At 44.0% G+C, this 13793-nt stretch overlaps 1 protein-coding gene across 1 annotated transcript; it reads right to left on the bottom strand.

Annotated features, from left to right (window-relative positions):
• Positions 1 to 7423: 7423 nt before the first annotated feature.
• Positions 7424 to 13790, bottom strand: FJX1 (four jointed box 1; the record flags this gene model as incomplete). The annotated part of the gene is made up of 1 exon (XM_019551022.1): positions 7424 to 13790. A coding segment is annotated over one exon (831 nt), but the record flags the coding sequence as incomplete, so codon positions are not given.
• Positions 13791 to 13793: the final 3 nt, after the last annotated feature.

Below are 13793 nucleotides of genomic sequence, written 5' to 3'. Positions count from 1 at the left end.
TCTCTAGACAAAATGAGCCCAGTTTAAACATGGCCACTATGTTTGCCCTTTTCCAATCACCAGGGACCTCTCCCAATTCCCATGAGTTTTCAAAGATGATGGCCAGCGCCCCTGCAATCTCATCAGCTAACTCCCTCAGCACCCTCAAATCTGGCCCCATGGACTTGTATATGTGCAGCTTTTCTAAATAGCCCCTCACCTGTTCTTTCACCACTGTTGACTGTTCACTGCCTCACCAAACTGTGCTATCATGTGCAATAGTTTGGGAGCTGACCTTGCCTGTGAAGACTGAGGAAAAAAAGTATTTCAGTCTTTTCTGCATCCTGTAACTAGGTTGCCTCTCCCATTCAGTAAGGGACCCACACTTTCCCTGATCTTCCTCTCGTTACTGACATACTTGTAGAAACCCTTCTTATTACCCTTCACATCCCTTGCTAATTGAACTCCAATTGCACTTTGGCCTTTTTGACTTCATCCCTGTATGCCTGAGCAATACTTTTACACTCCTCCCTAGTTGTTTGTGCAAGTTTCCACTTCTTATAAGCTTCCTTCTTGTGTTTTAGTTTACTGAAGAGTTCCCTGCTAAGGCAAGCTGGTCTTCTGCCAAACTTGCTAGTCGTTTTGCACATCAGGATGGTTTGTTCCTGTGCTCTCAGTAAAGCTTCTTTATAGTACAGCCAGCTTTCCTGGACCCCTCTCCCCCTCAGGCTGGCTTCCCAGGGGATCCTGCCCATGAGTTCCCCGAGCGAGTCAAAGTCTACTTTCCTGAAATCCAGAGTCCTTGCTCTGCTGCTCTTCATCCTTCCTTTTCTCAGGATCCTGAACTCAATCATCTCATAGTCACTCTTGCCTAAGTGCTAGAGTAGCAAAAGAAAAACACATGGTAAAGAGGAGGAAAAATAGGGCAAATAGCTAGATCTTCCCTGATACAACTGCTCTTTGAAGAAAGTCTCATCTACCACTTCCTCCTGGCGTGTTGGTCTATAGCGAATCCCTACCACAACATCATCTTTGTTGCTCCCCTCTCTGACCCTAACATGAGTATCACTTGGCAGCAAGCTATTCAAGGAAGAACATTTCTCACGGTGGAGAAATTACCAGTAAGTAAGAGACTATATTTTGGGCATGATAAATAATAAGGCAAATATTCTCCTATTCCTATTTAGGTCAGGAAAGACTTGTTTGGTAAACCTACTTCTTGCGGGGCAGGATATTATATGTGTAGTATGGGTTTCCCAAGAACCCAATGGATAATGTAATGTAAATGACCAGATAAGAAGCTACAGTTAAGCTTTGCCATAAAACAAGCTTTGTCTTTAGTTTTCCTGTGCATAGGGAAATGCTATAACCGCTCACCTAGCAGACTGTATAAAAGCTGCATTCTTGCATTTAAGATGTAAGGTAGGCTCAGACTATTGTTTCTATATTTTCTTTTGTTTGTTCATTCTTATATCTCTGTCTGTATCTCGGCATATGCTTACTGATTTCTTAAGTTTGCTCCTGTTTATTTAATAAATCCTTTTGTTATCTTTTGTAATATCCTTATTGTCAAGGACAGCTTTGATTTAAGACCATTTTACCATACAGGCCAGCATCTTCCAAGGAAGGAGGAAATCTATCTTTTCTGAATGCATGACCAGACAGGAGTGTGATCCTTCCAGCTGGCAACATCCCCTATGCTAAGAGGTGGCAAGAACTGAGTGAGATGGGTAAGACTGAGGTGTAACAGGCCAAGGAGTTAGTCCCTGATTCATCTCAGCTGGTTCTCAGTGGTCAAGTATCAGACAGCAGAGAGGGGTTTGGGGCTGAAGGGCACCTCTGAAGGTGTAAAAGGCCACTAGAAGTGGGTCTCAGCGGTGCACCTGATTGCATCTTGGGTTGGGTGTGTCATGGCAGTTGTAATTTTTATTTTTTTAACAGTGGCCTTGACTTTTTTTTCATGGGACTTCAGAGTATTTAAAGGTACTCAGCTGACAGCTTGCAAGACTGAAGTCCTTGAATTATCTGCATCATGGGGAAGCAGAAGTACAAGCTTCCACACTTTGCTCTACCAATGTCTCTCAGCTGTGACCTGAAGGAACACATACTACAGCAGTGATATTCAGCCTCCAGCCTGCAGAGATCTAGCCCACAGAGATGTGTCATCTGGCCTGTAGGTCTTCCCAGTGGTCTGGTAATTTGATGGTGGGGAGCAATGGCAGCATTAATTGCCATTCCTCTGCTGCCAGCTTTCTAGAGCCTTGGGGAGCTCCGTGGGCCAGATGAAGTGACTCAAAACGTTAGATGGCACTGGTAAGTGGTGAAGCCAGCACATGGGGTCACTCCATCACTTGATCCAGTACATGAAGTTAAGCCATTGCACCAGATCACAGGCATGGACTGACTCCGCACACGATGTGGCCTGTAGGCTAGCCCCAGGTCACTTATCGGGCTCACTCACTGCACTACAAGAGTGAGAAGTAGAAGGCGTGGGTGTTTCAGATTCATTTCATTTAATTAATTCTGTGTGTACTAAATGCTGTTTAGCTCAAATCAGAACAACAACTAACCAGAATTCTCCCTCCCAAAAAGCAAAAGCCATCCCCCTGTGCACATATTTTCCAAAAGGAAAACAAGCTTATTCCCATTCTGAAATAACTCTATTTGCAATTGAAAAATGCAAGGCAGTTTTGTCTAAATGCATATGAAATGTTGAATTCCAGTGTTTCTTCAGGAGAAGGTTACCTGGAGAAATCAGGTCTCTGAATTGTAAAATGTTACAGAATGAAACAACAAAATATGTGTAGCTCTTCTGCAGCCTGAGGGGCTGTATTGATGTTGCATCATCCATAGCCTCCTTGCACACTCAGCTAAAGACTGCTACAAGGGTTTTAGTTAGCAAAGGAATTTTTTTGTTGTGATGAGTACTCCTTTCTGCTGGGAACTGGGCTGGCATCTTTAATTCCTTTTACCTTCACCACATAAAAGTGAAACTTTGAAACTTTGAGCCAAATCCTTTTGCACCTATTAGGATCTGAGTGGACTTAAGTACTTAACTGGTACCCTCTTACTCCCTGTTCTAGTCCATGAAAAATGTTTAAGTACCTACTTTTGTAACATACTGTTAGCTTGGCCTTAAAACTGAAGTCCAAAATGCAGCCCAGAAGAGGACACATTTACACATTACCTTACCTTTTTTTTCAGGGTCTCAAGCAGAGTGGAACAAAACCATACTTAGGCCCCTGGCACATGTTCACTTAATAGCATGAGAAAGTCTCTTCCCTGATCCAAACAGTTGGGATTGGGGATCAGATCCCAATTATGCCATTATTACTTGCCAGTGTAGGTGGAGCTTGGGATCACGATCCAGGGCTCCCCCTGCACCAGCCAAGTAAAAACTGGGTGCCTGGTGAACCAGTGGTCCCAGAGTTGGGACTCACAACCAGTGAATTGTTGATCTGAACCCTAGGACCACAGATGAGCTGGTTCAAGACTCCAGTGCAGTCTACAATCACCTGGTTGTAGGTCCCAAAACCCTGCCATTTTCTGTTTTATATCACCATTAATTACCTGAATGTGTGGCCAGATTACTATTGAAGATGGGATTAACTGCAAAACCTATCTTGAGTATAACATCTGCCAGGGGCATTAGGGACCTAATACTGTATATGGAATAGGATTTTTCCCTTTCTCTGTATTGGAGATTTCTGCCATCATTGTAGCCGTGCTCAGGCAAAATCCTGGTATAGGAAGGGAAAACCACTTTAAATTGTGAATCTAATGGGTACAGTGGCCCCCTTCCTGAAAAATTAACTTTCCTTGCCTATACAGAGGATTTCCATTAATGCAACTATGAAAGTTACTAGCCAGTTTTGGCCATAAGCAGAGCACATCTGCAGAGCAGACAAAGCCTTAGGTCATGTCTATACTTGGAAACTGTTGAGGGGTTTGAATATATGCATTAAGTGATCCATAACAATTGTTGCATGACCTGTGCATACACACTGCATTGTAATCTTATGATTAACCTACTTCTGTCATGTATTGTGGCTGCACTGCACTTACAGTGTTTGAAAATAAATACTCAGCCATACTTTGACACACTGCTGCACTGCTCTGCTGTTTGCATTTTGGGATTTTTCACCCCAGAATGCACATGGTTGGACACCTACTGGAGGGCTTCAGAATGTGGGAGCTTAAGTGTCAAACTAAATATTTCCTATAAGCCTTTTGTTTTATTGCATCAACCATCTGCAGTCATTTGCAATCTTTGTCAAAGTGCTTTCACTTTGTAAAAGGTGATCAGGATAAACCAGGTGCTGCAAACATATCTAAATTATTGCACTAATCCCAAAAGGAAGGTGATAAGGGCACATAAGAAGGAAAAGGAGTAGGCTGAAATTGAGCAGATGCTTCTAGATCTTTTCTTGGTGCATCTGGTAGAGTTATAACTTTTGGCTTGTAGCCAGCTTGTTCTGACTGGGGATGAAGGCCTAAGATGGATGGAACCAGCCCTGGCAGCAGAGCTTGAGGACATCAAAAGCCATTTTTCTGGAAATCTGTACAGTTTGCCCAAGATGGATCAACTGGGAGCAACCTTCAACTCAAGTTCAGAGAAAGGCTCAGATTCATACTGAGGCTCTGGAATCATACACTGAGATGCCTTAGCTACTCTGCTTCCACACCTCTATTTTATTACCAAGCATATGGGAATTTTATAACAGTGAGAATGGGTATTTTAATGAACTATTCAAGTCTAAACATCAGGAGTTTAGAGAGATGTTCAGTGATTGTTAATAAATAACTATGAATATGTCAAGTTAAACATTGGGAGTGGTAAAAAAATATTGAATACACATAATGTTGTGCAAAGTTAAAACTGATTTAAAAATGTGTGCAGACAAGGTTGTGCTCTCAAGGTCACAAGGTGCTTCACTGTGTTTGTAGGTTGGTCAAAGAGCTTTCTGGGGCTTTGTGTGTGGAGTGGCAGTAGGAGATCACGTGGGGAGGGAGATAAAAGGATCACTTAGTGTCACTGGTTTCTTTGCTGTTCTCTGGTGCAGAATGCCTAGAAGAAGACTTTCATCTGGGGCCACAAAGCATCTGCAGATTGTAAGAGTCTTTGATCACAGAACCACATATTCAGCCCTCTTCCCAGCAGTTGTATCAGGGAAGATCTAGCTATTTGCCCTTTTTTTTCTCCTCTTTACCATGTGTTTTCCTTTTGCTACTTTGTCTTCATAACCCTCTATTAGGGCATGGATAGGATCTTGAGGAACACATTTCTTGAGTTCCTTTTCCTCCAACACATATTGAATAGGTGTTCAGCCACTGTTAGCATCTATGTCTTTGGTCAGTGTAGGGTGACAGCTCTACAAGGGAAAACAAGAAAAGGGATGGACAACTAGTTATTGTCCAGGTTATGGTCTCCAGGCCCACTGTGATTTAATGCTCTTTTTTCCCAGTTTCTGAATTTTTTTCCCATTGGCTCTACATAATTTTGAGAATTAAGGGTATGGAGATGGTAAGATGTTTTCACAATTTCTCCCAGTTTGGGGAAAACTCCTAGACTTGAGGTGGGAGATGATGGGGGAGGCTTTCGAGGAAGTATAAATAAACACCAGATGGACTGAGTGGTAAAACGAGTAGCTAACTAGAGTCAAAACAGACTAACAAGTGTGCGTGCACCTCTTCAGGTTGCCATTGGAACTATGATTGTCTCAGAGGGAAACAGAGGCAAGCTAGTAATTGCATGTGCACTTTCACTTTATAAAGGGTGTCCTTACATAGGAAGACATTACCCTGAAAGATGTCCCAAAAGGCAAAGAAGGATTATTTGAGGAGTAGTGCTCCCTACTGCTCTTTGCCAACATCATGGCCCCAAACTGATGCAGAAGAAGGGAACCACAGACTCTAGGATTAGCTGAGAACTGCATTGCTTTGCAAGCTCCAGGCCAATTAAAGTACTTTCCTGGCTTAAATCCCTGGATCAGCAAGATTAGGATTCCATAATCCGTCCCTCCAGGTCTATGCCCAGCATGCCCAGGTCAAATTGGCAGTATGCTGCTGCTGTAGGTTGCATAATGCAGCATGTGAGAAGTTGTACCTCTTAGAAATATGCCACTTAGCTCCCATAGTGGCTTCAGGCCCCAAGAATCTTCTCAGAAATCCTGTTCATGTCCTTAGTCTATAAATCCAGCAAAAGCTTCTTTTCCTTCTTGCAGTGCGGTCTTGGAGTCTTGGTTGTACCCCTCTCTGTTCATATGTTTGGATAGCCGCTTGTGTTTTGTGCATTACAGTGGCTAGCATTCACATGAGCCTGTACACACTCTCCTTCTCTAGAAATGTAAGCATGAGCCACAACTCCTGAATTATCAGGAGTAAGGCACGGGTGTGTAAGTTTGCTAGGAGCTAGAATTACAATCACGTCCCTGTATTTAAGCGGGGAGGTGAAAATTGGTCAGGATGGGTGCCTATACATGTACTCTGATGCCTTACAATTAGAATGCCATGTTCTAATTAGAACACTCTAGCATTGCTGCAGCCTCATGTGTATAAGCCCCTGCAGGTTTAAAAATGGCCATAGGACACTTTAATTAAAGCATCCCATGGCTATTTTTAAATGCACAGGGGCTTAATACATGTGACACTGTGGCATTTTAATTAAAGTGGCTCTCTGGGAACTGCTCTAATTAAAACATCCCCCTACCCCCAAGCACATGTATAGGGACCTGGTGACCTCACAGCAGAAGACATATAGTTAAACAGAAAGCCAAGCAAGATCACCAGCAATGCAGTTGAGAGGACTTGGCAGATAAAATCATAGAAAATTAGGGAAGCTCAGGAGGTCATCTAGTCTAATGTTCTGCTCAAAGCAAGACCATCCCCAACTAGATCATCCCACCTGAGGTTTTGTGTAGCCAGGTCTTAAAAACCTCCAAAAATGGAGATTCCACAACATCTCTGGGTAACCTGTTCCAGTGCTTTATTACCCTCCCAGTAAGAAAGTTTTTCCTAACATCTAACCTAAACTTCCCTTACAGCAACTTGAGACCATTGCTCCTTGTTCTGTCATTTTCCACCTTTGAGAACAGTCTAGCTCCATCCTGTTTGCAACCACCCTTCAGGTAGTTGAAGGCTGCTGTAAAATCTCTCTCAGTCTTCTCTTCTCCAGATTACATAAGTCCAGTTCTTCTCCTCATAAGTCATGTGCCCCAGCCCCTTAACCATTTTTGTTGTTCAACTCCCTCCAGTTTATCTATGTCTTTCTTTTCTGTAGTGGGGGGCATAAAACTGGACACAGTACAGTCATTACAGGATGGGGATGGACATGCATCTACACTGACTTGCAGCAGATAAATTCATTCCACATTTCAGTAAGCCCGCTTCCAAAGTGCATTTAATGTGTGTTAACATGCCAGCTGATTCATAACAAAAAATACTGTTTGTGAATACAAGTCACTTTAATGTGAAATAACTCAAGCATAGACAAGCATTAGTTGCTAAAGCTCTGGGCTGCCTTAGAGCTAGTGACCTCGAGGTAAAAGGTTTATTAGGTCATTGCCAATCCCATGAGTCATTCAGGCCCCCAGCAGGCACTGCTTATTATTCAGTCTTCACCATTGTTGTGAGAGCTTCACAGTATTCAGTCCAGAGAGCATGGCTCTGAAGGAAAGATTAAATTTTATGCTGTGGTTGCAAAGTAGGAATAACATACAAAATGGGATTAAGTCTTAATATGATCTCACATCCAAGCTAGTCCTGGACCACCTAGCATGCCGATGAGAAAATTCTAAACACCATTACCATAAAAAAGGGAAACTTCAAAGAAAAATAAACCACAGAACTATGCTATGAAATGTTTAATGAAACTCTTATAAGGAGTATGCTGTAGACTCAGTGATTCAGAGTGTAACAATATCTTTAGCCTCCTTCACTGGCCCTAAATTATTGGCAGGATCTTCAAACAGGGGATGACCTGACCTTATGCAGTCAGTGAATCTAGGCCTGCTTTTCTCAGCAACGAACTCTGCCCCATCTGTGCTGAAGTGGCTTTCTTGCAAAAAAATGCAAGACACAGGGGATTTCTGCTCCTGGAAAGAATTTTCCAAATGATGAATGAGAGTTTCCCAACGGAAAACCCACACAGTCAAAACAAATCCGGATGTGAAGTGACTAGAATAGGCACTTTGGCACTGCTGAAGGGGTGGGAGGGACATTTCTCCACCAAATATCAGGCAGTGGGTAGCCTATTAAATTCACTGAGGTTCTGGTGCTCAGTGCACAAAGAGGACATGGTAGAAACTCGCTTTCTATTTTAAGCTTGATTTTGACATCCTTGCCTAACATCCTCAAGTTAACACATCTCTTTGCCTGGAAAGAATCCAGAACCCAGTTCTCCATTCACACTGGTATACAGCTGGAGCAACTCCAATTATGTCAATAGGACTAAGCAGTGTAAAAGAGGAGAATGATACCTTAGATTCCAACTCAAGGAAAATTCTGGGGGTCATCCTGAACTTAGGCAGGAATGTCCTGACACGTGAAATAAAAGAGGTGTTTCACAGACTGAATTCCTCCATAAAGCCTTTTTTTTTGTTTTTGCAAAGCCAGGGTTTTCACTCAGTGGGTCAACTGCCCGCGCGTGCACGCGCACACACACACACACACGTAAGTGAGTCTGTTGTAGGGAGGCCTATTCAGCTCTGAAGATGGGAAATTTCTCCTGAATGAATCTGACAGCCAGCAACCTGCCAAAAAAACCCAACCCCCCCACAAAATACACATACACAAAAACAAGCCTTTTCAATTTTCCCCACTCCTTTCCTGCCAGTTATTTAACACTTCACAGTTTATTAAGGCCTCTGTGCAAGGAAACCACTTAAGCACTACTTAAAGCTCATAAGGAGATTTGTTGACTTCAGTGGTGGAGTCAGATGCTTAAGCACACACTCAGCTTATATTGAACCAGGGCCTAAAATCCCAAAACCTGATTCTGACTGCATTTTTTGCAAGTGTGATTTCTTTACTTTCAGTTATGTTAGTCATCAGCCAAAGCAGTGTATAATCAGAAATAACACCCCTGTGCAGATATATAGTGGGACAGCTCCTCACCCTGGGCAGCAGAAGTGGCATGGACAGTGCTGGCTACCACTCTGTTGCTGGCAGCGGCATGGACAGTCACCAGCTGTTCACTGGGCTACTGCCCCAGTCACCATCCACCACCCCTTCACTACCACTGCTCTCATGTAATAATTGTGACTTAAAATTCACTGCTTCTTCAAAATCTTCCAGCCATTATTCTTAAGATCAGAAATGACCTGATCTGCCTGTTAGATTGGTGAAAATTAGAAGCAACTGCCTGGAATACAATGGGGTTAGAATAGTATACATGAGAAGAGAATCTGACACAAAAACCTTTAAAGTGGCTCACCTCTTTGTTCTTTTTAGAAGCAGTCAAATATCAGACAGTATATAAAGCTGAGAAAGAATGCAAAGAATGTAGCAGACCAAGAATTTATAGGCAACTTTCTGCCCTAAAGAATAGAAAGAGAGCAAGTAAGTCTTCCTGATGGTAACTGAAAGCTTTACGAAGCCCAGAAAGAGAAGATCCCTTGCATCCTGAAGAATAAAACGCTGAAAGTCCCCCAACTGAAACAAACAAAGCACACAGTAAAGTGTCATAATCCAATCAAGCTGGGCTTTTTGCGTTTCCCTTTTGAATAAGCACATTTTCCCAGTAGCTCACAGCTTTATCTTTAGAATCATCAACCTATAACTCTCACCATCTTCCAACATGCAACCTATATATAACTTGAAGTAGTTACCAATCATCAAATAGAAAATTGTGCTTCTTCTTGAAAGGTGTAATTATCTAGGGTCTGGTTCTAAAGATGCTGCAAAAAAAGATACATTGCCCATTTGCAGTCAAAACTGCAGCTGTGCTGATACTTACAGAAATCAAACCTTAGATGTTTGTGGCACAGCAGTTTGCTCTTCACAGTGGTTTAATATTTATGCCGGTGGTTTATTATTTAAATGTATTTTCATTAGGTGAATTCAACTGAAAAGTTGCATCTGAGTGAGTTACAAATGCTGACAAACTGCACTAAAGGAGAATTAAGAGTTACACAGTTAAATTGTATATTATCATGTAAATGGAAGAGGAACACCACATGCAGTTCTGTGCATTGTACTGGGTGATAAATGCTGTGAACTATAAATACAAGTTCAGTGAAGAGGCTTGTCAGTTAAAGCTGCGGAGTGAAAGCTGCTTTTAGGGCAGCTGTAAAGTTTTAAAAATATATATACTTGGTTGACTGTATTATACATTCCAGATGACCATGCACATTCATGAGTTTGTAAAACTGTTGTCTTGTCCTATAAAAAATTATAACTTAATAAACTGTCAAAGAAAAATGGTCAGAAGTGGGGTTTAGCCTGAATACATGAATATTAACAGCCCTGAGGGACCTCCTCCCATTAATGTCTGAATGCACAGCACTCACTCAAGTCAGGGGGAGTATAGTGCTCAAAATAACTGCAAAAGCACCTACTTAACTAGCATCCTTTGAGCATATAGCACTTGTCAATCAACAAACTGTCCAGATGTGGAAGAGATTATGTGCTTATTTTATAGCAGCAGATAGTCTGTATCCACGACTTAAGGAGAAGGATTAATTTGCTTCAATCCCTACCCCTGCTTTGTCTTTGCTGTGTGTCATATGACTGCCTCTTATTGTATTGATACTGTTACAAGTTTGTTTTTTTCTTTAAATATGGACAGTGGTGCAATTTATTTGTTTTCCTGGTCCAGGTGAATTTAGTACACTGGCATTTTAAAATCATGTATTGCTAGTAGAAAACTATTAATCTTCTGTGATTTCTACCCCCCGCCCCCACTTCTGAATACAGGATGGACAAAAGCAGACATACAAAGAAGGAGCAAGTACTGGATAAAGTAACACCTATTGAAAAGGACTGACACCACTGAGAATGCTTTTGTTACAAAAGCACTTGAGCTAACATTAACAAGCCACAGACTATCTGAACACAGAGGAGCTTGTCTGCAGCCAACTTGCACCAATATAACCAAGCCAGTTCCAATGAACAGACTATTTCAACCCAACTCAGGGTGGACAATCATTTCAGAATAAAAGAGGCTAAGGTCTATTTAGGCTGAACTTTGTAACAGGCTGATGGTCTGTCACTTCTATTTTGAAACTGAGTATTCACAAACTAACTTGCCCTAAAAACGGTAGATTTTAGATAAAACTCACGTCTTTTGTTGTTTCAAAGCAAGTTCATGCCATCGCTATGCTTAGGGAAGGGAGACAGACTAAAAGGGTAAATTCAAAGTCCTGATTGCTTTTCTGTTTTTGGCGTCATTCAGGACTAACACCACTCAAGTCAGTGAGTTACTGTTTGAAAAATCAGGCCCCCGTCACGCTGTGGAAAACTCTGAAGAGGAAAATATTCTTTAAACACAAGCCAAGTATTCAGAACAACGGGGTAAAACATTAAACACACTTTACTGAAATATGAAATACTTCTTTAGTATGTTACAGAAGAGCTTATGACCATATATAATGTACATAGAAGACAGACTTTGTAAAATAAGAAAGGTCTTTTTATAAAAAATAAAAAAAGTCAAAGTAAAGTGCATGAAACTGATTTTTTTTTCCAGTTTGCCTCTTATGTCAAGCTCTTAGTACACTGATACTATTTTAAAACCTGGGAAGTTTTCTTTTGTCACCCATTAGTCACTTATTTTAGCGTTCAGACCAAATGACAGAGATTACAAACAACAGACAATACTTATAAACTGAAACAGTTTACCAGATGCTTCCACTAACAGAGGTGAAGAACTACTGGAACATGGGCTTGCTTATACATGGTCATCAAAAAGGTTAACAAATGGTTAGTAGGTCCAGTCTGGCTAGGAATATCCATAGGAAGAGAACTTCCACAGATAGGGCAGTTTTGCAAGTCAAGGGCTTCCCTACTGTGCAATAAGTTCTTGGTCTATGAATGTCAATTATTTTTTTAAATAGAATACGTCAGCGTAACTGCCTGCCTCCATTGAAGGAAAAAGGTAGTTGATCCTGAAGCAGATAAAGACACTTGCTTTTTCAGTTTTTTTCCCCTAAGAGAATAATTTTGCTGAGCAAACAGTCAAGGGAAATACTTAAAGATGATTTTTTTTTCCCCCTTCAAATTCTGGAAAGAGAGACCCAATGTGGAACTAATACAAAAAGATACAGTGACACTGATAACACTTTTCACCTTCAGAGGTCTTTACAAACATTTGCTAAATACTTCCCACAAAAGCCCTGGGAAGCAGGTAGCCAAGTATGAGCCATCCTCTCTGGATGCAACAAGCAGAAAGGATCTGTTCCTGTACGCCAGCAACAGCGTCCATGCAGAGAAGTGGCTCCTTATCTAGCAGAATTGGAGCCCGAAGGCCAATGTGAATTGAGGCACTAAAAGCCACTGAAGAGGACCCATCCCTACTGATGAAGAGGCATTCTGCAAAGTCCATTCAGCTCCCTTTGAGGTCCAAAAGAGAGCAGAGGGGACCTTAGCATCTCCCAAGATTGGTCCCGAAAACAACGATGTCAACTGGCTGAATTTGGAAAGGTTACCAGGCTCCAGCAGCTCTCCTCAGATGTCAATGGGAACTGAGGGTGCCCAACTCTCTGGACGTGGAGCCCCACGATAAGAGCTCAGGTGCTCCTAGCTCCCAGCCCCGTGCTCGACCAGACTAAGCCCGCGCCTCTCCCCCACGAAGAAATGGGATCCCGAGTGAACGTTTCCGTCTCACGTTCAGAGACTCCCAGACCTTGTTGCTGCTTCAAAGAAAGGCCAAAGCGAGAGAAGGGAGAAAGCCCGCTCCTCACCCTTGGGTTACATAAATATGGGGGTGGGGAGGGGAGGTTAGTGGCAGAGGGGGTGGGGTGGGGGTCCAAGAGAGAAACCCATCACAGTGCCGCCGCAGCCTTGGCTTTGCAGTGCAAAATGTGCTTGTGGACAAAGTCTATCCTGCTCTGCAGCAGCCTGGCCTGCTGCTCGGACAGGAAGCCCAGCTGGGCCGAAAGGGGCTCCCGAGTCCGGTAGAGCCGGAGCAGCTCGGCGGCGGCGTTCTGCAGGCGATGCAGCTCCGCCACCCGCCGGGCCGTGGCCTCCCTGAAGATGCACACGGAGCGCAGCAAGGGCTCATTGTACTTGTCCCACACGGCCAGGAGCCGGTAGCCGTGGCCCAGCCCGGCCTCGTGGTCGATGAAGACCAGGCCCCCGTCCGGCGCCCGGTGCAGGTTGCTGGTGGCCCGCTGCATGACGCGGGCGTCCCACTGCAGGCTGAAGAGGTTGCTGACCAGGCGGTCGAAGTTGGCCGTCAGGTAGTCGAAGAGGATCAGGTCGCTCCACTGCACCAGCTCCACCAGCTGGGGCTGGCTCAGGCCGCCCAGCTCGCCCGCCGCCAAGGGCCGCAGCTCGGCGCGCAGCCAGGGCGCGGGGGCCACCACGTCGGTGAGGTTGTCCACCCAGCGCGTGAGGCTGACCACGGCGCCCTCGGCCCAGTGCGAGCCCCGCAGCTCGTCGCGCACCGGCTCCCACTGCCCGCCGCGGGCCGCCAGCAGCGACAGGGCGGTGGGCGGCAGGCGCCGCTGCATGCCCAGCAGCGCGGCCAGCTGGTAGCACAGCGCCTCGCCCTGGATCTGCTCCGGGTTGATGCCGTAGCGCACGCAGGCGCGGCTCCCGTCCGACAGCCGCGCCAGCCGGTTGGAGCTGCGGCCGCAGCCGCCCCGCTCCAGCCC

The sequence above is a fragment of the Crocodylus porosus genome, unplaced genomic scaffold (assembly GCF_001723895.1).
Source record: "Crocodylus porosus isolate Cpor-Errol unplaced genomic scaffold, CroPor_comp1, whole genome shotgun sequence".
In the NCBI taxonomy this organism is placed as follows: domain Eukaryota; kingdom Metazoa; phylum Chordata; order Crocodylia; family Crocodylidae; genus Crocodylus; species Crocodylus porosus.
The sequence above is the reverse complement of the archived record's forward strand: the minus strand, read 5'-3'. Positions and strand labels throughout refer to the sequence as shown.